This window comes from Anopheles merus, chromosome 2L (genome assembly GCF_017562075.2).
Source record: "Anopheles merus strain MAF chromosome 2L, AmerM5.1, whole genome shotgun sequence".
Classification (NCBI taxonomy): domain Eukaryota; kingdom Metazoa; phylum Arthropoda; class Insecta; order Diptera; family Culicidae; genus Anopheles; species Anopheles merus.
The window spans coordinates 13,552,780-13,573,899 of NC_054083.1; the positions used below are offsets into that span (position 1 = coordinate 13,552,780).

The following is a 21,120-nucleotide window of genomic DNA, read 5'->3' on the forward strand; positions in this document are numbered from 1 at the left end:
CCGTAATATTTAGTGTTACAGTGTTATCTCTAATATCTGACTATTATTAGTCGTCTGTAGTCGTTCGGAGTCGTCCGGAGTCGTTCGGAATCGGAGTTGGTCGGAGTCAACAGGAGCCGTGTGGTTTAATGTGCTTGTGATCAAACATTTCCTTTCGTTGTGTTTTTTTGTCTTTCACTTTGCGCGTGCACTTCCTATACAGGCCGACCACGGCCGACTCCAGATGACTCCGGATGTATTTATCGTTACTTAGTTATATGTAAAAATGGAAACAGAGTAGAACGAAAAAGTACGATAACCGATAAACGACTAAGGGACATATGAGGTCCACCTCATAAGAGGTAACGATGACATCAGTTTTTTTTCCTATCAGTTCAATGCGGTGTATCTTTATCGCGATCTGATCAACGACTGTCTTCCACAATCCGAGTCAACCTCCTTAAAATGCATTCACTTCTTCTTGGCGCAATAATATTCTGTCCCAATTCTTACAAATATAAAACAAAAACTATAGTTTCAATTGTATGCACGGCTAGAAAATTAGAAACAATGTAAAAAATTGAGAGGAAAAAACACAATATGATATTTGTTATTTGAATAACTGCTTTGCCTTTAGTGCAAAAGATTATTATGTTTTAATTTGGAATTGCTAAAGAGATCTCTCCTACTGATTTCGAATCGAAAACAAATTTTTCCTCACAACTGTTTTGAAACTCTTTTCACCTGTGCCATCCACATGAAAATACTGAGGAACTCCTCAGAACGAGTTTACACTGTTCCAGAGACTCACTTGTTATACGAAAAACTCGTTATGAGGGAGACTCCATACAATTTGTATGACAAGTGAAATAATTGGTTCCAGGACTGCCACCCTGCATCACTTTGAGTATCAGGAACAAAGCTGGAGATGAATTCAGTACCATCCAACACATGTAGAACTATTCTGCCAAGGGTAAAAGAATACAAATACCTGTGAAAAAAAAATCAGTTAGGCAAGTCATTTTGAACGGATACTATATATTTATATTTTTTTCATTATTTCTCTCTGTTATTTCCTCCGAATCGTCCGTAAATGTTCTCTCATTTAACACGCAATGCGAACTGAGTTCCAAACATGGCTAGAAAATTAAACCAACTATCTCTGTTTCTCCCTCTGCCTCGTCGCACAATTTATGTAATTGGTCGTTAAAAACTAACTTTCAATAATAGCGGCCACCATAGGAGCTCATGATGAGTTTTTAGCTGTTGTTGCTCTGTTGTGTCGTTTTGGTTTTGAAGCGTTGCCCTGCACCTCCCTTAAGCTTCACCTTTTTTGTGTATCAGTACGCGGCCGGTATGTTTTCGTTGGATGCATTCTTGATGACCTTCTCGTTCTCGTTGCACGTGGCCGCGGTTACTATGACCGCCGCCATCACCGACGACTGTGCCGAACCGGTCGTTTTGTTTATTGTGCTATATCGGATGGGCATCATACTTTGTCGTATGTTTCGCTCCGGACGAATCAATATGATGTAAAGCTGCAAAATGGGGTGGTGGGGTTTTAAAGTAAACATTGAGCAAATGTGGAAAAGGCAATGTGGACCAGGGGGCGTTGCTTACCTTTGGTGAGAATAAGCATACTAACGTCACTGTTGCCGACAGGCTAATTGTCATGGACATTGTAAATATTCTAAGCTGAACATTATTGGCCGTGCCGAAGTACAGTGGTATAAATGCAAGCCATATAACGCAAGTGGTATACATTGTAAAACCTGTCAAGGTAAGTATTAAGTTAAGTATTATACCGTTCTAATCCTTTCAACGATGATCATTACTCCCCCCTCACTTACCAATATACTTAGACTCATTAAAAGCTTCGGGTGTCTTCCGTGTCAGCACGGCGTATACGGTGCAGATGACGATCAGAAAGATAGGATAAAAGAATGCAATCATATAGGATGCATCGGTGTAGGAGTTGCAAACCAACAGATTATCCTCCCGTGTGGGATAGTAGTGCATGGCGTGTGCAGGGGACACGATCATCCATACTGCATTGATTAAAATCTGGAGTGTTTGGAGCATGAAAAAGATTAGTCGGAATTGCGGTTCGGAATAGCTGCTTTTGATTGCTGCTTACCTGGAAGGAAACCAGTATTCCGCATATGACTAGCTGAGAGTGCGGGCTTATGAAAGACGGACGTTTTGCTGATTTGGTGCTCGCATTGAAGATGCGCGCGATGCGATTCGTTTTGGTGAGTAGCGCTGCGTAGACAACGGTGAACGAGAAGCCGGACCAAAATCTGCAACCAAGTGAAAAAAAATCCCCGAGTGTTAAGATCTTGTTGTCTTGATCCCACCATCATCCGGTTTTTGTGAGCTCACCTTTGGACCCCACAAACTATATCGTTCGGTTTTATAACTAGCGTGTAGGTCACACCGAAGCAGAGCAATATGCCACTAAGCAACACGTAGCTTAACTCTCGGCCGGATGCTCTAACGATGGGTGTATCGTTGTGTCTGAAAAAAGGAGAAAGAACACACATTAAAAAACTCCGACGACCTATTCGGAAGCGGAAGGTGCCTCTCCAAAGGTCTCGTCTCCATACTTCAAAAATACACCGATAACGAAGAAGGTAATCAGTATGCCAAATGAGCTGAACGTCATTGCACCAATTGCTAGGAATGATTCCGGCCGTAGGTACGATTCGGGAATCTGTTGGCACTCCTCGTGGTAAACGTCTGGTAGCGTTCCCCTTGGACAGTTGACACAGTGTGTTTCATCGTTTGGACTTCGTATCTGGTTTGCAGTTAGTGTTAGGGAAGGAGACACGAATCACATTAACATACAAGCGCTGGTGAAATGGAATTTAACATAATTTCTTCCCCGCTACACATACCTGGTACTGTGTGCAATTGAAGCAATGCCAGCAACATCCCTCACCTTCGACATACTTTTTGGCTTGGCCCCGCTCACACGGTCTGCTGCAAACCGACTCCGGTGGCATGGAATCTTTCGTGCGGAACTGAATATCTAAACAGATCCGCGGACAGAGACAAGGGTTTAAATCGATGTAACAGGCTGTTTCAAGGGGTTTTCTTGTGGTACCCTTACCTTGCATATTCAACCGCAGCTCACCCTGATAGTACTCGCCGACCTTTATCCACGTGTACCTCTCCGGCGCTACCTGCTTGAAATGGATAATGTTGTATCGAGCCGGACCGTCGCCGTTGACATCGAAATTGAACCTATCGCCGCTGAGACCGATAAAATCCGCCTTGCGAAGATATTTCAGCAGCTCCGAACCCTTGGTAGGATTCATCGCATCACATAGACCCGGTTTGCCGCCGCATAGCTCTTGATGCATGTTTCTAAAATTTTAGTTTAGCAGTGTTTAGAGCCACGTTGTGATGCGATCCTTCAACATAAAGGCCCACACTTACTTGAACGCGTATCCAAACGCCATCACGGCGTCGCTCACAAACTGCAGCTGATCTTCAAAGTCAAGATCCCGCTTCAAAAGCTTCTCCGTGGTCGAGCACACCTTCTTGTAGTCCTTATTGTACGGCGTGTACGGTGAGTTGGGATATTTACATTGAAAATTATTTTCCCAGAATTCTGCAAAACACGGAAAAGCAACGAAGCATGTTTGGAGTTAGGGTAGTTAGGGACCATTCTAAAGGTAATTGGCGTTTTCGAGCAAAACACTCACCTACAAACCAAGGATTGCGCTTATTATTAATAACGGTCAGATTGAGAAAATAGTCTTCAAACCCGATCACTGGATTGGCTTGCGGCTGTACGGACAGTGTACCCTCCACCTCGGCCTCGTTGCCGTCCGACACCAGATTGCGCGCGCTCCATCCGTCCGAGCCGATCCACGAAAATACCCCTGTAACATTTTGCCGCCGGACTGCCTTCATCACTTCGGCCACCTCTTGGTCTGATCCAAATATAATAACACCTGGTTGCCACGGTTGTGTGGCCGGAGGTAGGAAAGCAAACAGAGAATTGGAAGTTCAATGAGTGAGGATAAAGATGCCCGTTTGCTTGGATTGAGACACCGTACCTTTAGCACGTGGCTTAGTTAACAGCTTAAGTACTATGTTATCATACGCTATCGTATCAGCAACGCCAGAATCTTTTACTAGTTTCTCCTTAACAGCTATGCAAATGTTATGCTTAGATAGCAAATCGTCTAATTCTTCGAATGCCTGATTGAAAACATTGGAAATAACCAACATACAACATTAGTAAAAGAAGGAAGCAAAGGGGAGGTTGATTGTTAGGCTGAATGAATGTACCTTTATACCGTAGTTGCTCTCTTCGTAAATAATGGAAATGTAGCTCCAGCCCAGCTTCTGGACGATGTCCACTATTGCCTTCACCTGATAATGATCCGACGGTATAGTTCGCGAAAAATATTCGAATCGTTGTTTATTGCTCAGCTCTGGACTTGTAGAAAAAAAGGAAACCTAGAAAACAAAAAGCGCAAAAGTCCCTCGCATTACACATCCTCGATCGAAACCGGCTTAAAATGTTTTGATTGACGACTCGTCTTACCTGAGGTATTTTAAATAATCGTAGCAAATTCGCTACCTGTATCGAAGTCACGGACGAAGCGGCCCCAACCACGCCGGAAATGATTTTCTTCTTGTGCCCCTTGCTGCAGTTGTCGTAGTCGTTGATGTCGTCGATATTGCTGATCGAGCCCTTGATAAAGTCGACCGCCATCTCCAGCCCGTACGTGTCCTTGTCGCAGTCGTCCAGAATGTGGGCCCCGATCGTCACGTTCGGCACCAGGCCCTGCTCGTTGATCTTGTCCAGCGTGTAGAGCATCGTTTCCAGCGCCTGTATGCCACCCTGCGGCATGATCGGGCCGCACGTGACGGAATCTTCGCGCGAGTGCACCATCATGAGGCCGCCGAGGATGAGGTCGCCCTCGACCACCGCTTCCCGCTTGACGGGCCACACCGGCACCGGGCCGTGGTGTTTGGGCTGCTTCAGCCCTGGTGCGGCACTACCATCGTGTTGCTGCTGGTCCCCGTCCTGGTCGTCCTGCAGCATCAGAAGCGTTTGTTCGTGCTCCTCGGGTGTACCGTCGGGCCAGGACGAGGATCCGGGCATATAGTGCTGCAGCCCACCGAGGGACGCGTTAGTGCGCTGATGTTGGCTGGCGTAGTGGCGCTTGTGTTTCATCGCGATCGTTTCCACGCGCGGCTGATGATGGCCGGCGTGTTTGGAGTGGTGCGATTTTTCGTAAAATCTCACCTGCCTCCCACAGTAGGCCTGGTGGTAGTTGCTATTGCCATTGTGCTTGCTGTTATGGTTAATGTTGTACTGATGGTGCTGCTCTTGCTGCTGCTGCTGCTGCTGCTGCTGTTGCTCTTCGTGTTGCTGGTGCTGATGCTGTTGATGAAGCCCCCGGTGACCGCGCCGCATGCTGTGTTCGTAGTGATCGTACATATCGCGCGCGGCGATCAACTCTATCAAGCAAATTACTACAATTGTGCCGATGAGACACATTAGGTTGGTCATCTTTAGTGCTGTCCTTCCAAACACTACCATTGTTCTTGCTGTTATTGTAGCTATTACTATTGGAATCTGTAAGGGAATAGTGTTTTTACAGGTTTTAGAACGAATCCAGCAGAAAGGCTAAGTAAAACAAATGGAATAAAAGTTTAAATTCTTTTTATTTCCTATTTTGAACTAACTTTAAGAAGATAGTGGATTGTCGACAGTTGGTTCATTTTATATTGGAAAATATATGGGGATAAAAAGAAGAATAAGTTGTGTGGATTTAAAATATAATTTAATAATCGTCTTTTTTAACAAATTTCATAACAATGCGTATATTCGAAACTATCACCTCCATTCCACGGTAGCATATGGACATTCTGGAGCAACGTGCGAACTCCCCACGCCACAGCAATATGTAATCACGGGTACAAAAGCAGAAATTGCTCACAACAAGCGCAACCTACCAGTTGCGAGATTTTCAGCATCATCCTTAAAAAAGCCCCGGCAGTACTCTTCGGTCCCGGTACACTCTGCCCGTGAAGGTTTTGATAAGAAAGCAAATTAAACCAGCCCAGCTCTTCTCGTGTGCTGGGGCGTCGAGTAGGGGAAGACCGCGTCTTCGTGTTTCGTGGTCGGCAGAGCAAGGAAAAAGATTGCAAGATAATAATGGAGACGAGCTTTTCCAGCCGTTCACGACGGAGGACACTGTGAGGGTGGTAAACAATACTATCATATCATACATGCTCATGACGCAGCACGAAAGCACTCACGTAATGTAAAGGCCGCACACGCAGAGAGCGCACACCAACACACCGAAATGGTGATAAAACTAAACACTCCTCTACTTATCGCCGATCGACCGATTTTGGATGGAATGTCCTGGCACTGTTACTATTGTTGATGGCTGCGCTAGCTTCGAAGGATCTCTCGTCCGTTTCTTATCATCTAAAAGCACACGTACTTACATACTACGCATACACAGCGCAACGTTGGTACAATGTGTGTGTATACGGGTGTATCTACTTACACAGGATGATAAAATTGCTCCCTCGTTGTGGCGTGTTCGCACGTGTTGGTGATAAGCATATGCCAAGGATAACGCGTCCCTTATCGCGGTCCAACCGACCAGCGCTCCGCGAGCATAGATGAGCGAGAGAGAGTCGGTTCGTGAGCGCACACGCACATAACACTCATTACGTTATCAGTTGCATTGCGTTGCAAGCGTACGGAGTAACGTCGGTGTGTCCTGTTGTCTCCCCCGGTGCGGCGGCGGCATCGAAGTTTGTACGAGCGAGAGCGGCCACTGATAAACGCGATGGAGGCGCGTACACACATAGTTTCCCAATCACAATCGACCAGCGGGAGTGCGGCGTCCGCCCGACACCTCGACCATTCTCTCTATTGCTTTTAATTCCGTGGTTGCAAACGCTTGGACGATATTTCCACTACCACTAAGCGTTTACGCTGCTCGTTTTGCCTCCCTGTAAACACGGACACAAGATGCCACTGTATTGCGGTACGGATATCTGAAGCATCGACACCGTCATCATCATGCACACGTCCAAATGCATCAACGGACGATGAAAAGCCGGCGGAAAAGTTTGTTCATCGTACCGTTTGAAATATCAACACATCGTCGCCACTGGCATCGTTGCGTTAGGGGCTTGTATCGCGTGCGGTGCTGGTTGTACACTATTGTACTGCCGCGAGCGCGCGAAAAGCGTCGCCAGGCGCATGTCCCGTGAGGACGACTGATATTGGATTCGGCTGCGATCCTTTCGGCCGCTGTTCGGCTCCACGTAATCGTTGCTCGTGCTTGCGCTCGCTCACGGTAGCAAGCTTTTGGCCATTAGTAACAGTACACCCGCACTCTCGACTCTCGGCACGTTCACCACCACACAGCCCGCGCGCACCCGCTGGAGCGCTGTCCCTTGGCTTTTCTTCGTTAGACCGCCGCCATCGTCGTTATCACCGCTGCGCGACCCTCCTCGACCACCCTCCCCCTACCCTACACGGGCTGCTTCCCAGCTTCGAGCACCGATCCCAAAGCAGCAGTTAAGCAGCTTCTTATCGGTAAGCTCCCGCTAGTCGAATGCTGCGAGTATTGTTCAAAACGGAGATTTCGGTGCCTTCGCTTCCTGTTGATGTCGCGTTCGGTCGCGTCCTTGTACACTTTTCACGGCAAAGTCCATTATCACTGGTACCCCAGTTAAACAAAGTGATAAGCACCACCGTATCACTGTGGGGTTGGGAGTGTGTGCCGGAAAAGAAGGGCGAGTGGGCGAAAAACAGCCCTAGCGCTTTTCACACTGTTTTTGTTCGCTAGTTTTCTTGTTTTTTTTTTCAGCTACCGTTGTTGTGCTTACTGGTTTTCCACATACACACATCCACTGAATGCTGGTCCTTTTTGTTGACTATTCGTTACACTATTTAAACTAGGCCAAACGTGCTTCGTATTCCAATTGGAAAAGCAGCTTCTGCTCCTTTTTCTGGGTGAGCTTTTTTTTCTTCCTCCTTTTCCAAGCAGACGCGCACAAAAATCGCCTTTCACCGTTTCTGTCCGTCTTCGGCTGGCGGCCGTGTTCGATTGACGACGATTCTGCAGTGCATTTTCTTATCACTGGCACTGATATCGGAGTGCCGTATAGCACACCACACACTGCTCACGCAGAGCGCTGGGCACGCTCACCAGGCAAACCAGTCTCTCTCCAGTTAGCTGTACAGGACATCCTTTTTTCTCCCGTGTTTTGATCCCATGTCCTTATACACAACGCCACCGTTCCCACGGCAAGGCTCTGAGTGCGTGTGTGTGCGGGCGAGAGCGAGCTTTCGCAGATCTTCCCCAATTGCAGCAGCTTTCTTATCAGCGTACCCCTCTATTTATAGGCAAATGGAGTACCCGACCGACCGATTCGGCATCATTCCGGTGTTCCGGCGCGCGTGAGCGTAACGAGCTTTTGAAGTGTCTCTCAACTTCCCCTTCCTGTAGCACTCTTGTTTGTGTACATCGTAGCGATTACTAACGTTTCTTATCGGATGTGCGTTTTGTTTTACTTAGCTGTTAAACTTTCGTCACTGTAGACATTAACCTCGACGGCTTAATAACTTTCAAAATTAAGATTGCGTTTAATGAATCGACTTTATCGTTTAAGATTGAGTTGACTTATATACGTCTTAACAGATCAAAATCAATTAACCTCAACCAATGAAACTAATGATTACCAAAATCAAAATATACATTAAAGGTACAATTTTAGTGGGAAATTAGGCGACTCTTCAGATTGTTTCCAAACGAATCAGTTCGTAACACCCGATTTTTGTATACTTCCTTATTCAAAAGTATACTTCATCCAGCGGGTTTTTAAGCTATCTTTAATTATACTAACTTATCAATCGCATATTGTAGGTTAATTTTTATTTTGATGGTGTTGATTACTTACCTGAAACAGCAGGGTACAGCTGTCCTGATATTGTTTACTTTCCTGAAGAGGCTTCTTTCTAATTCGTCTAAGTACAAATTAATTTGAGCTTTACCGAACGTGAGTTTTGATTTAATTGTAAAAATATTCTTTATAGAACACGCTGAGCCCCATTCTTCAGCTAAGTGTTAAGTATTCCATTTTTCTCAACATTTTCTGTCGTTGCTATATGTAAAAAAACAACAAAATAATAAAATTAGGTTGTAATTGCGGATAGGAGGTCTTTTGGGAGCAATTTTTATACAGGACTGTGAGTACGTGACTTCTGTATTGCAGTTTAAATTTACTTCAGCCCTCTCCTGTCTTTAGTACACGGCTTTTGTAACAGATGGCGCTGCTTTGGCAGAGCTATCCTAGGATTAGCTATCGTAAGGAAAAATCTTAGTAAGATAAAAATATAACATTGTATTTTCAGCCAGAATACCGAATTTGTTATGGATAGAGTTGTAGATCAACCATTTTTGTATAATATAAATTAAAATCAGGTTAACAGAATTGCCTAGGATTAACAAACTAAAATATGCGCCTTACAAACAGAAATAATCTGCTGGCCAAATGGGAATTATACTTCATCACCAGGCAGGCATTAGTAGATCGTTTCACCAAAGCAAATGTTTGAATAAGTTTAACCATATACAATAGAGTAGTTAAAATAAACACAATCCATTTTCGATAAAACATGGAATAACAAATGCATCTTTCCGTTGGCCTAATAATTTGTCTTGTATAGCAGTTTGAAAGTAAAATTGTTACTACGATATAATATTCTATTTGTTGAGTGAAGTGTAGTAAATTGAAATGTACACATGGTAATTTGATGATATTTGGGAATTTATCGATTACTTGATATGAAGACTCTTAAATAGTTTAAAATCTGCAATACAATATGATCAATGGTGTACTACTGGATAATGCGCCATCTGTTGGATTTAAATTGTGTGCTGAAGTAGAGAGTTTCGGGCGTACTTAAATCGGTCACACATAAATGTACCCTTCATTCTGTACCACTATCGTTATCCATCGGTTGTGTCGTTTGTCGATGCGTTGGTCGATTGCCAACGGAAGGAACGTGTTGGGATGTATCTCTGGTTGAGCCAGCGGCACTGGTTTGTGCCGATGGTTTTAACGTTGTGCTTATAGATGAGGCGGGTGAGTTATACAATGACTGTGATGAGCTTGAAACAGTTTGGGATGCACTGGACGGTGTAGTCGGTCTTGAGGTGCTGGACGACAGTGGAGAGGACGGTACTAAGCGTTTCCCTGCACTTGCATTCGCCGACTGACTACCGAGCGGTACTACAAGTGGACCAATTGGTTTTCGTATCCGAATGGTCTGTCGTGCGTGAGATCCACGAGTTCCCTGATTGCTGGGTCCGTTTGTTTTTAACCGGGGTCGGCCTGGGCCACGCCTCACCTGCGCAACGGTAGCAACAGGGGCAGCTAATGGAACAGCCGGTACTGTGCCCGATGCGCTTGTTTCTGTGTGATATTTGATTTAAACAAATAATAAAATATTTAAGTATGTATACAAAAGATACCCACAGAGTGGCAATAATTTAAATTACCTGCATCTGGTGCAGTTGGTTGTTCCGTTGCTATAGGTCTGGAACTTCCAGAACCGGCAGCGCCGCCACGCCTAGAACCGCGAGGCCTTCCGCGTTTACTACCGCCACGTGTGACCGGTCGTGTTTTACTGTCCCGTTCCCGTATCGTGTCAAACGACATCGTAGATGCTGTTTTGTGGAAATAGGACGAGTTTCATTAGAAAAAGGAAACCGTTAAAATTGGCCATCCCAATACATCGACTATCTGACTACGTTTCATACCTTCATTGCTTGAATCGTCTAGCGCATCCAACGGTTTGCTGGTGTTGTCACTCAGGTTTGATCGTTCGCTTTGCGCCGGACTTGGGGCAGCGGAATCACCGAAACCACCAGTCTCGTCAAACGACGAACCAGTTCCCAGTTCTGAAGCTCGCTTGCGATCTTTGCCTTGCGTTTCCTTTCCAGTCGTTTGCTTTTGCTTACGATCTTTTGCTGATTTCGCCACTGGATCTTCCATTAAACGACGCTCTTCCGTCTTTTGGCGATCTGAAAGGTGAAAATAAATTCATGATTTGAAATGCCTATGCTCAAATTAATTATTGGGGTTTCCCCAAATGTAATATTCTTACACTTCAGCTCAATTTCTTCATCATCAAGCAGCAGTGAAACAACTTCTTTTGGTTTGAGTGTATCTGGTTTAAAATTATCTCCGTTGATGACCATTCGTTGAATCTGGGATTTATAAAATAGAGCAGCAATTAAGCAATTTAGCTTATTTTGTAATTGTTCACAAATTCTAACCAACGACTGTTTCTTACTTCACTTTTTTCACGCGCACGCTGCAATATTCTTTCCTCGATCGTGCCTTTGCAAATGAGTCGGTACACGGTGACCTGCTTTGTTTGGCCCAACCGATGAGCTCGGTCCATAGCTTGCTGATCCACCGTCGGATTCCAATCGGAGTCATAGAAAATCACCTGCAAATGAAAAACACGATGATGTATTGATGAAGATACTTTTGGAGCGTACATTTTCTTCCCCTTTTCTTACAGTATCTGCCGCAGTTAAATTGATACCCAATCCACCGGCACGCGTCGAAAGAAGAAAGACAAAAATGTCTGCGCGGTTTTGGAAATCGGCCACCATATCGCGACGCTCGGAAATTTTGCTTGAACCATCTAACCGCATGTATCGATGCTTCCTATGCCACATGTATTCCTGTGTCAAACAATGTACAAATGACATTAATTACCCAAATTCAAACGCTTTTACGGGGCCATCGTGTGACTCTCTCTCTATTACCTCTAACAAATCAATCATTTTCGTCATCTGCGAGTATATCAGCACACGATGTCCTTGCTCTTTAAGACGCGCTAGCAGCGAATCCAGTACAGCCAGCTTGCCTGCATCGGATACAAGCGTTTGCTTGTCCGGTATGATAATGTTGGACCATCCGTGCGGTGGATAAGACGCATGCACATGCTCGTTAAGCCGTCTTTCCGCTGCCAATGCATTATCTTTGCAACTCCACCGACAGGCGGCATGGGACGAACGATTGCCGTACATTCTGCGCAAGGCCGTACCAGTGCAGCCGGATGTGTTGAGTACTTTGGTGTAGTGGCGGCAGAGAAACTTCGGCATCGTGGTTGGTTCATCGGTCAGTACGGTAGGCGAACGCTTTCGCGTGGGAACATACGGGATTTCAGGTAGCAGGCTTAACGGTTGGCCCGGAATTTGTTGCTTGCGGCTACGCATAATGCGATGGTCTAGTGTTTCCGACATGAAGTGCAGTACATGATCGCGGTGAGTGTACACCGGAATGGATGATGTGTGGCTGCCATGGGTGAACAACAGCCGATCCATAGTTTTCCATGGAAAGCAGCGCGTTGTCCACCGTTCCGCCGTTGGTTCCAGCAGCAAGTAACGGGGATCCGTCCACCTGTCGCTTTGTCTATCTCTCCACACCCATTGAAAGTGTAGAACGGATATCCAATTCATCCACTCCTGAATCAAATGATACCTGCGGAGAAAATATGCCCCATGTTGTAGTGTAGTGAGTAGTGATTCCGTCTTAGGAATCAATTCCGGAGCCGATTCCGATGCTGGAATCGATTCCGATCCCGGAACCGATTCCAGAGTTGAATCCGGAGCCAATCAATTCCAGAATCAATTGCCGAATCGGAATTATCTCCGGAATCAGAATCGGCTTCCGAATCGGAAACAACCAGGCAATTACAATAACCAGGCATCTCCGGAAACAGAATTAGAATTGACTCTAGAATTGGAATTGGCTCCGGAATGAGATGGAGATTCCCAAATCTCCTCCAATTCTGAATCCGATTCTGATTCCGGGGCTGATTCCGATTCCGTAGTATATTCCGGAGCCGTTTCCTTTTCTGGAGCCGATTACGATTCTGGAAACTTATTCAGGAATTACTATCTGGAATCGACTCCAGAAAACTTTGGAGCAATCCAGAATCTGTTCCGACGAAAACTTCATTTTCCCCATCACTACTAGTGACGCATGTTTAATACAAGATTACTTACGAAAACCAGAACACATTTCGACGTGCAATCTGTTCCACGTGCACTGGAGACAATCCTCCAGCCAGCCGAGCACAGCTGAACGGTGCGCACCAGTCATCGTAATGGATTGCTTTGGACAGGCCCGATCGGCTCTTATCCTCAGGTACGTTGCGTCCGCCCTCATCCATCATTAGCCGGCTTTGTACTTGCAATGCTTTGAATATATAAAATCGATTGTGTAGCCAGTGCCGCTTGCTCGGTATGGTGTAGTCCATTAAAAGTTGCCTTCGAAAAATGGGACGCTCGGCCAGCTCGTAGTTCCACTTCATGCAGAAGGGACTGCGAACGTCCCGGCGCTCAAACAGCTCCGGATGGTTGCACACTTTGCGAAACTGCATCACGAGGTTCATCAGATTCGAGGTGAAGTTGCGGTCTATGGACTGTCCGTCACTGCTGCTGCTGTTGCCGCCGCCCACCGTCGTGAGATGCAGCAGATCCTCGATACAGATCTCCTTTTTCAGTGCAACGTACAGAAGCTTCTGGCGAGTGGTCAGGGGACAGTACACCATGATCTCAATCTTGTCGGACAGTTCATTTTCGACGTCCTTCTTGATTCGCCGCAGCATGAACGGTTTCAGGATCATGTGCAGTCGTGATATTTGCTCTGAAAAGATTATCGAGATTGTTTTTTAGTCCCTCAATTCGTCACGTTTCAGTGCACCGAATACTTACTCTCATCTATACCGGTTTTATTCTCTGCATGGCTTTCGATATCCTTCGAAAACCACTCATTAAACTCCTCGTGCGAATCGAACAGCGTCGGCATGATGAAGTGCAGCAGTGCCCACAGCTCCGCCATACTGTTCTGTATGGGCGTTCCGCTCAGCAGTAGCCGATTGCGACAGTTGAACCCGAGCAGCAGCTTCCAGCGCATCGAGCTTGAGCTTTTGATCGCTTGCGCCTCGTCCAGCACCATATACTGCCACTTGATGCGGTTGAAGTACTTGTAGTCGGTCACCACCAGCTGATAGCTGGTTATCACCACGTGAAAGCTAGCATCCTTCGTGTGCAGATGCTTCTGCTCCCAGAACTGGCGCAGAATCTTCCGCTCGTTCGGCGATCCCCAGTACGGTACCACGTTGAAGTCCGGTACGAACCGCTCCATCTCCTGCTGCCAGTTGTGCAGTGTGGATGCTGGTGAAATGACCAGAAAGGGTCCCCAAACGCCGTAGTGTTCCGCGATGTGGCACAGAAAGGCAATCGATTGGACCGTCTTACCGAGTCCCATCTCGTCCGCCAGTATGCCGCTAATGCCCTGATCGTATAGGTTCGCCAGCCAGGCTACGCCTTTCAGCTGGTAGCCTTTAAGATGGCCCTGGAACATTGAAGGCTGCGGCAGTTCCGCGATACCAGCGTTCGGTTCGGTTTTGATGGCAACCGGCATTTCATCCGTTGTACTCGGCAAGTTCGGCTGTTCCATCGGCACCGGGGAGTCCTTCGACGTGGACGCCGGCTCTGCGTGCTGGAGGACATCGAACTGGTTCGTTCGCGCACGCTCGCTGCGGAACGCTTCGGTTGCGTTCTTTTGCGCCAGCTGCTTCATCCGCTCGCAGTCGTAATTGTCGATCGCAGCCAGCCGCGGATTGCTTTCCTCGTCCAACTGGGAAAGAATCTTAAGCTGCTCTTCCGCCGACACGTTGCCCAGCTTGCGCGACATGAAGTGAGCGTACAGTTCGGTTTGCGTGATGAGAAAGTTGAGCTTGCGCTGTTGCCGCTTGGCTTCCACAATTTCCACGTCCATCTTGCGCTGCTCCTCTGCCTCCCGCTCCATGCGGCGTTTGGTTTCGCGCTCGACCTTATCGTACCGCTTCCAGTACACCTGCATCTCGCGTGTCAACCGCTTCGCCCGCCAGACCGTGTCCTTCATCAGCTTTTGCGATTGCATGGCTTTCTGGCGCGCGACACGCATGCACAGCGCTGCCACCCGTCGGCAGTTGGTGATCGTGTCCTTGTGATTGTTTGCCTTTGCCCGTTGCAGTTTGCCAACCTCTTTCTTGGCCATCAGTTGCCACATCTTGCGCCGTCGAATGTTCATCACTTCCGGCGTTTTCAGGCGCATCTTGCGTCCCCGCTTGCCGCCCGCAGTGGACGAGCTGTCGTGATCGCCCGTATGCTCCACGGTACTACCGTCCGAAGACCTAGCTGCTGGTGGTCGGCCACGCTTTAGATGTAGAAGCTTCTTGTTCTTCTTGTCCCCGAACATGGAGCTTCGCATGGAGGAGCCTTCGGCGGGGTAGCTGCTTCCCTCGACGCCACTGCGCTTCTTGGAGTGTTTCAGCTTTTTCCTAACGCCCTTCGTCTTACCGGTGCCATGATCGATCTTACACTTTCGCTTTCCCGCTATGGTGCGACGATGGTCGGGGAAGAGATCATTATCCGATAACAAACCAGCGGAGTAATAGCCGTACTGCGAGTTCTATGAAAATGAGTAGCAGAATTAGCCGGACTTGCATTGGAACATAGCTATACTACTTGAACATAGCGCTACTACTTGGAAAAGGGTTGCTTACTTGCGACGAATCGTTGTACTTTTCCCGAATTTTCTTCTCGCGCAGATGATTCTTGAGCATTTCGTGAATGTATTCGTCCACGTCCGATATTTCGCTTTCGGTTTCCGTTTCGGAGAGCAGCAAATTTTTCAACCACATGCGTTCGGGTCCAACCGTGCTGAAGTCGAACATACGTTCACGATCTGGAAAGAAGTAGAACCATAATTACGGCACCCGTCCATAGTAGGTCCACAACACAGCGCCACCGATGAGGTACCGCGAAATACGGCAATGTTTGTTTACTTACAGGAACGAGCCGCCGCCTGGTGGAAGAACTTGCTGCCAAACTCTTCCGACTCGTCCGACGAGCCGGAGTACTGGTGTTGCTCATCCTCGCTGGAAGTGGCCGACGTCGCAGCAGCACTGAAACGATTCGCCTGCTTTACGAAGCTTTGCATATCGAACGCCGACAGCATTCGTTGGGTGTACAGAGACTTTTTCGTGCTGGTACTGCTAGCCGTCGGGCCACTGTCGCCGTCGCCATCGACGCTGCCGGTGGTATGTGCCGATTCCTTTTGAGCCATTATTCTCTCCAGTGCGATGCGACTTGTGCCAGGATTGGAACGATGGTGCTATGGCTCTGCAACTCCAATCACTTGCTCTCTTTGTCGTACGTGAGGTGCGCTTTATCGACCGGATTGCGGTTGCGAAAACGTCGTACCCCTACGTACGGAAAGCGTGCGTTACCGAGTAGATTGTTTTGCCGTCATTTTTAGCTTGCTTTGGGTTGTTTTTTGACTAGGCCACGGGACAGAGGGGAGGGCACGAAAAGGGCCCCGCGTTCGACTGACAGCAGGCAGTGACAGATGCGCTGTCAAGGTGGTTGCAACTGTAGCCGTAACGTGTATTTACCTTGGGCAAAAATCATCGCCGAGCAGGAATACAATTTTGTTGTTGTGTTTAGTGTTGGGTTTCATAAGTGTTTCGTTGAGATTCATTCATATGATTCTTCAGTGATGAGTGATTCGAATCTCGAATCGACTGCTCAAAGATTAAAGAATCTTTAAATATTAATAAATCTCCAAGGATTCATGAATCTCAAAACATAAACGAATTTTCAAAGATTCATAAATCCATTAAAATTCATATTACGCCAGGGATTCATTAATCTTTAGAGATATAAGATTTTCAAAATATCGAATTTGCCCGATTTCACCTAAAAACATACTCGTCGTGGGTTAAAGTCTCGCATGGACCGTCTCCCCGTAGCAAAACAAACTATCCGGCTGCGTGATACTTGCCAAGAAGTCTCGATAGCTCGTATAGGCTGGTATGACCACGTAGGTTGTTACGCTAAGAAGAAGAATAATGAGAAGCTGTATGGACCCCTTGAGATTCGTGAATCTTTTGAAATTTTCATGAATATTTCGAGATGCATGAATCTTTACAACCGAGGTTCAGATTCATTTAATCATTCCAATAATTCATTCATTCATTGGGCCGGCCTGGTGGTACAGTCGTCAACTCGTACGACGTAAAAACATGCCCGTCATGGGTTCAAGTCCCGAATAGACCGTGCCCCCATACGTAGGACTGACTATCCTGCTATGGTAACAATAAGTCACTGAAAGCCAAGCTCACTTCACTAGTGGGTACAGGCAGGCCTTGACCGACAGCGGTTGTTGTGCCAAAGAAGAAGAAGAAGAATTCATTCAGATTCATGAATCTAACTCAGATTTACCCAACACTAGTTGTGTTCTGGATGCGACGTCATTTTTTGTTGTTGTGTTTAGTACAGTAATTTAGATAACCTAAAACACGTAAATAAATGCATTGTGTGCAGTTACCTTAATGGGTTTTCTGAGGATGCATTAGTTTTATTCCACAAAATGTAGCGATGTCTGATCACGATATTGATTTTCCGTAATTTTTACATGATTGTGAAGGTTGTACTTTTCCTTCAGCTTTTCATATTTGTCGACGAAAAAGTTACCCTCCGGGCAATCGATTAGCTTTACAAGCGCTTGGCCCCATGCCTTTTCCGAGCAATTGCGTGCCATTATACTTTCCCGTCCAGCGTACACGATCTGCCGTAGCGACAGTATGGTTTCCTTCAAATGTTCCGGAATGCTCACCGTTTCACCTACAACAGAAGAAAATGGTAACGAATTATTGTAAAATTGTTGCAATGCAGGAGATTGCACAGTCCTTGCAGTGACGCTAATTGTACCTTTTTCTATGCGGGGAAATTCTACATAATTGAACACTTCCTCTTGTGCTCCGGAGTCACCGCTAAAGCTGGCGCTCGTCACGGAAAACGACGCCACGTTAAGAAACATCTGCCGGTACAAATTTATCATCCGTTCGCGGGAATCGTGACTGGTGCCGTGCGGCACTACCTTGTTCCGGATGAACACAAGCTTGGTGGGCTGGGCGGAATGTACCTGGGTCATCATTTCTGCCCACATCAGGGTACGCATCAGTCGGATGTTGTAATATTCTTGCTGCACCACCAGAATGACGTGACAAATGCGGAGCAAAATCATCAGCTTCTTCAGCTCGTCTTGCTCGTTCTGAATGAAGTCTTTTCTCGCGTGCCCAAACACCGGCTCGCTACAGTCCAACAGTATTAACCGATCCTCGGTGATGTGCATCCGCACTGTGGGTTAGAGGGGAAGAGTAAGAGTAATTAATTCATCATGAGTACCAAGCAGTAGCAGCCCTACCACCACCCAATTTCGCATCTTACCTTCATTTTCGCCCGCAATATTAATTGTACTGTGCACCGGAAAGATAGTTTCCTTGCTGTTGTCGCTTTGATCGGGCGCGTACAGGTTTGTGTTGAGCAAGTTTAACACGGTCGATTTACCAACGCCGGGCATGCCGATGGTTCCGATTACGACGTAATCCTGATTGCTCTCGTGTAGAAAATCCAGCGTGCGATAGTTGATCGCATTGTGATTCTTCAGCAGCACGAAGGACCCCTCCATCGGCGTGTAGCTGTACGGATCGGGGGCTGCCGTAGCCGGCAGTGATTTAGCGGATGCTGCATGCCTAGATTCGGACCCCTTGGATGTGCCGGCGATCTGTGGTGTGGCACTGGCCAAGATGGTCGGAGTTCTTCTGGGGGTGGATACGGAAGGGCCCGCTGCAGGATCATCGGTGGACCGAGTTTTGAGCAGAATTTTCGGTTGCTGTTTACCACTCATGTTTTCTCGTTTATATTTTGTTTGATTTTCGTTCACATGCCCCACACAAATAACCACATTTACCTGAAGCTGGGGCAGAAATCAAACACGCGTTTGTTGTTATTGTTTTGACGCAACCACCCTGCAAGCCAAACAGACATTCTTTCTCGCTTCTGCAGATCGGAAATGCCGGCTGCCAGACCGAGACAGCATGTTTGTTGTAATTGGCTAGGGTGCGCTGTCAATGTACCGAATTCGAACCTTCGGACTGGTATAATTCAAATTATATTCATACGAATTTGAAATAGGCAGAAAGTTGTTACTAAATTGTGTGATACGTTTTTAGTTTAGCTATATTATCCTGCATTGATTTTAAAGCATAGCATTCTTATGAGAATCATCTATCTCAAGGCAAAAGTCAGGTACGCCAATAGCATGGAAGCTGAGTAGAAAGTGCGTAAAGATATTAGCTGCCAGCCGGTCTTTCTACAGCCTTATAAATCAGTGTATCTCAAAGAACCTGACGCGACAGACGAAGCACCTATACAGTACCGTTACTCACATACGCCTCTGAGACATGGACACTGTCCAAATCTGACGAAACCTTCTTAGCCGTGTTCGAAAGCAAGATGCTCAGAAGGATACTAGGCCCCGTATGTGTGGAAGGACAATGGAGGAGCCGTTACAACAACGAGCTATATGAGATGTACGAGAACATCACTGTCGTGCAGCGTATCAAACTCGCCAGGCTCCAGAGGGCTGGAAACGGACGGCTCAGTCCGTAAAATCTTTTTAGACCGTCCATAAGGACAGAGGAGGCGTGGTAGGCCCAAATTAAGGTGGCAAGATGGCGTGGAGGCGTTCGCCATTAAGGCCGGGATAACGGACTGGCAGACGAAGGCGCGAGACCGTGTGCGGTTTCGGACACTCCTGAGGCAGGCCAAGACCGCAAAGCGGTTGTAGCGCTTGATAAGTAAGTAAGTAAGTAATAGAATATCTCAACGAACAACACGAACTACATTATACTATCAGGGTAATGCTATCTAGTATTGTGGACAGTTAAAAAGATATCCAAACGAAACGAAAATTCTGTCACACATCACATCTTCACACTTCACCAAACTACAGAAGCATTTCTATTATTTGTGCGTGTTTTAAAATTCTCGAGTCAATTGTCCATTTATCTGTAATGCCTTGTGTAAAAAATTATATTTCTACGGAACAACACGGCTTTATGCCCCATCGCTCAGTGTCCACCAACCTAATGTGTTTTTTGTCTTCTCTATATCATAACCTGTCTAGTGGTAATCAAGTAGACACTGTCTATACCGATTTCAAAGCGGCATTTGACAGTATACCTCTATCATTACTTGTTGCTAAGCTTCGAAAACTAGGTTTCGGTGGCTCTATATTGCCGTGGTTCAACTCCTATCTTGAGAATCGTTCATATGTAGTAAAAATCTGTGGCTCTTTCTCTGAATGTTTTCTTAGTTCTTCGGGTGTCCCACAAGGTAGTGTCCTTAGTCCCTTACTGTTCATTCTCTTCCTCAATGACTGTACTTCGATCCTTCCTCCTAACGGCTTCTTGCTATATGCGGATGACGTTAACATGTTTCTTCCTGTATCTTCTACAGCTGATTGTCTAGTCCTTCAATCCTGGCTCTGTAAATTCTCTACATGGTGTGCTTCTAACGGTTTAGTCCAGTGTCCTGAAAAATGTTCTGTCTTGTCTTTCTTCCGATCCTCTACAAGTATAACTCATGCTTATAGTGTCTGTGATGCCCCTATTCCCCGTGCTTCCTTGTCTAAGGATCTTGGCGTCTTCTTTGACCCGAGTCTTTCTTTCAAGGAGCACACGGACTATGTCATCAACACGGCCAAGGAGTCTTGGTTATATTTGTCGCATGTCCACTGAAATTCGTGATTCTTTTTGTCTTAAGTCCCTTTATTGTTGTTGGGTCCGTTCCGTACTAGAATATGCCTGTGTCATCTGGTCTCCTGTCCAACTATCTCTGCTCCAAAGGATTGAGAGGATCCAGAGACGTTTTACAAGGATCGTATTTCGTAGGTCGCTGGGCCATCACTCTATTCCGCTTCCTTCGTATGACGATAGATGCACTCTATTAGGCCTTGCCAAGTTGGAGCACCGCGTCTCGGTCGCTCAGGCTTCTTTCGTTGCTGGCATATTGCTCAATACGATTGATACTCCTTCACTTCTGTCGCGCTTACATTTGTATGCACCTTGTCGTACCTTACGTTATCGTTTTCGTCTCCAGCTACCTATATGTCGTACACGTTTTGCTCGCAATGAGCCTTTTGTAAGAGCTATGTCGTTTT

General features: G+C 46.5%; 2 protein-coding genes across 2 annotated transcripts; both read right to left on the reverse strand.

The window, feature by feature from the left end:
* Positions 1-1,000: 1,000 nt before the first annotated feature.
* On the reverse strand, positions 1,001-16,445 carry LOC121592240 (chromatin-remodeling ATPase INO80-like). The gene is made up of 25 exons (XM_041913644.1): positions 15,903-16,445; positions 15,617-15,798; positions 13,779-15,522; positions 13,068-13,710; positions 11,823-12,540; positions 11,571-11,738; positions 11,339-11,497; positions 11,150-11,252; positions 10,803-11,066; positions 10,542-10,709; positions 9,982-10,455; positions 6,525-6,697; positions 4,541-5,581; positions 4,282-4,452; positions 4,047-4,191; positions 3,690-3,941; positions 3,421-3,595; positions 3,092-3,348; positions 2,877-3,010; positions 2,586-2,776; positions 2,362-2,496; positions 2,117-2,279; positions 1,830-2,043; positions 1,600-1,751; positions 1,001-1,517 (listed from the first exon to the last, which is right to left on the reverse strand). The coding sequence occupies exons 1-25, from the start codon at positions 16,177-16,179 to the stop codon at positions 1,320-1,322; spliced, it is 8,301 nt and encodes a 2,766-aa protein (XP_041769578.1). The 5' UTR covers positions 16,180-16,445; the 3' UTR covers positions 1,001-1,319.
* A 979-nt stretch (positions 16,446-17,424) lies between these two features.
* On the reverse strand, positions 17,425-18,942 carry LOC121592566 (protein SMG9-like). The gene is made up of 3 exons (XM_041914146.1): positions 18,345-18,942; positions 17,826-18,254; positions 17,425-17,738 (listed from the first exon to the last, which is right to left on the reverse strand). The coding sequence occupies exons 1-3, from the start codon at positions 18,802-18,804 to the stop codon at positions 17,473-17,475; spliced, it is 1,155 nt and encodes a 384-aa protein (XP_041770080.1). The 5' UTR covers positions 18,805-18,942; the 3' UTR covers positions 17,425-17,472.
* Positions 18,943-21,120: the final 2,178 nt, after the last annotated feature.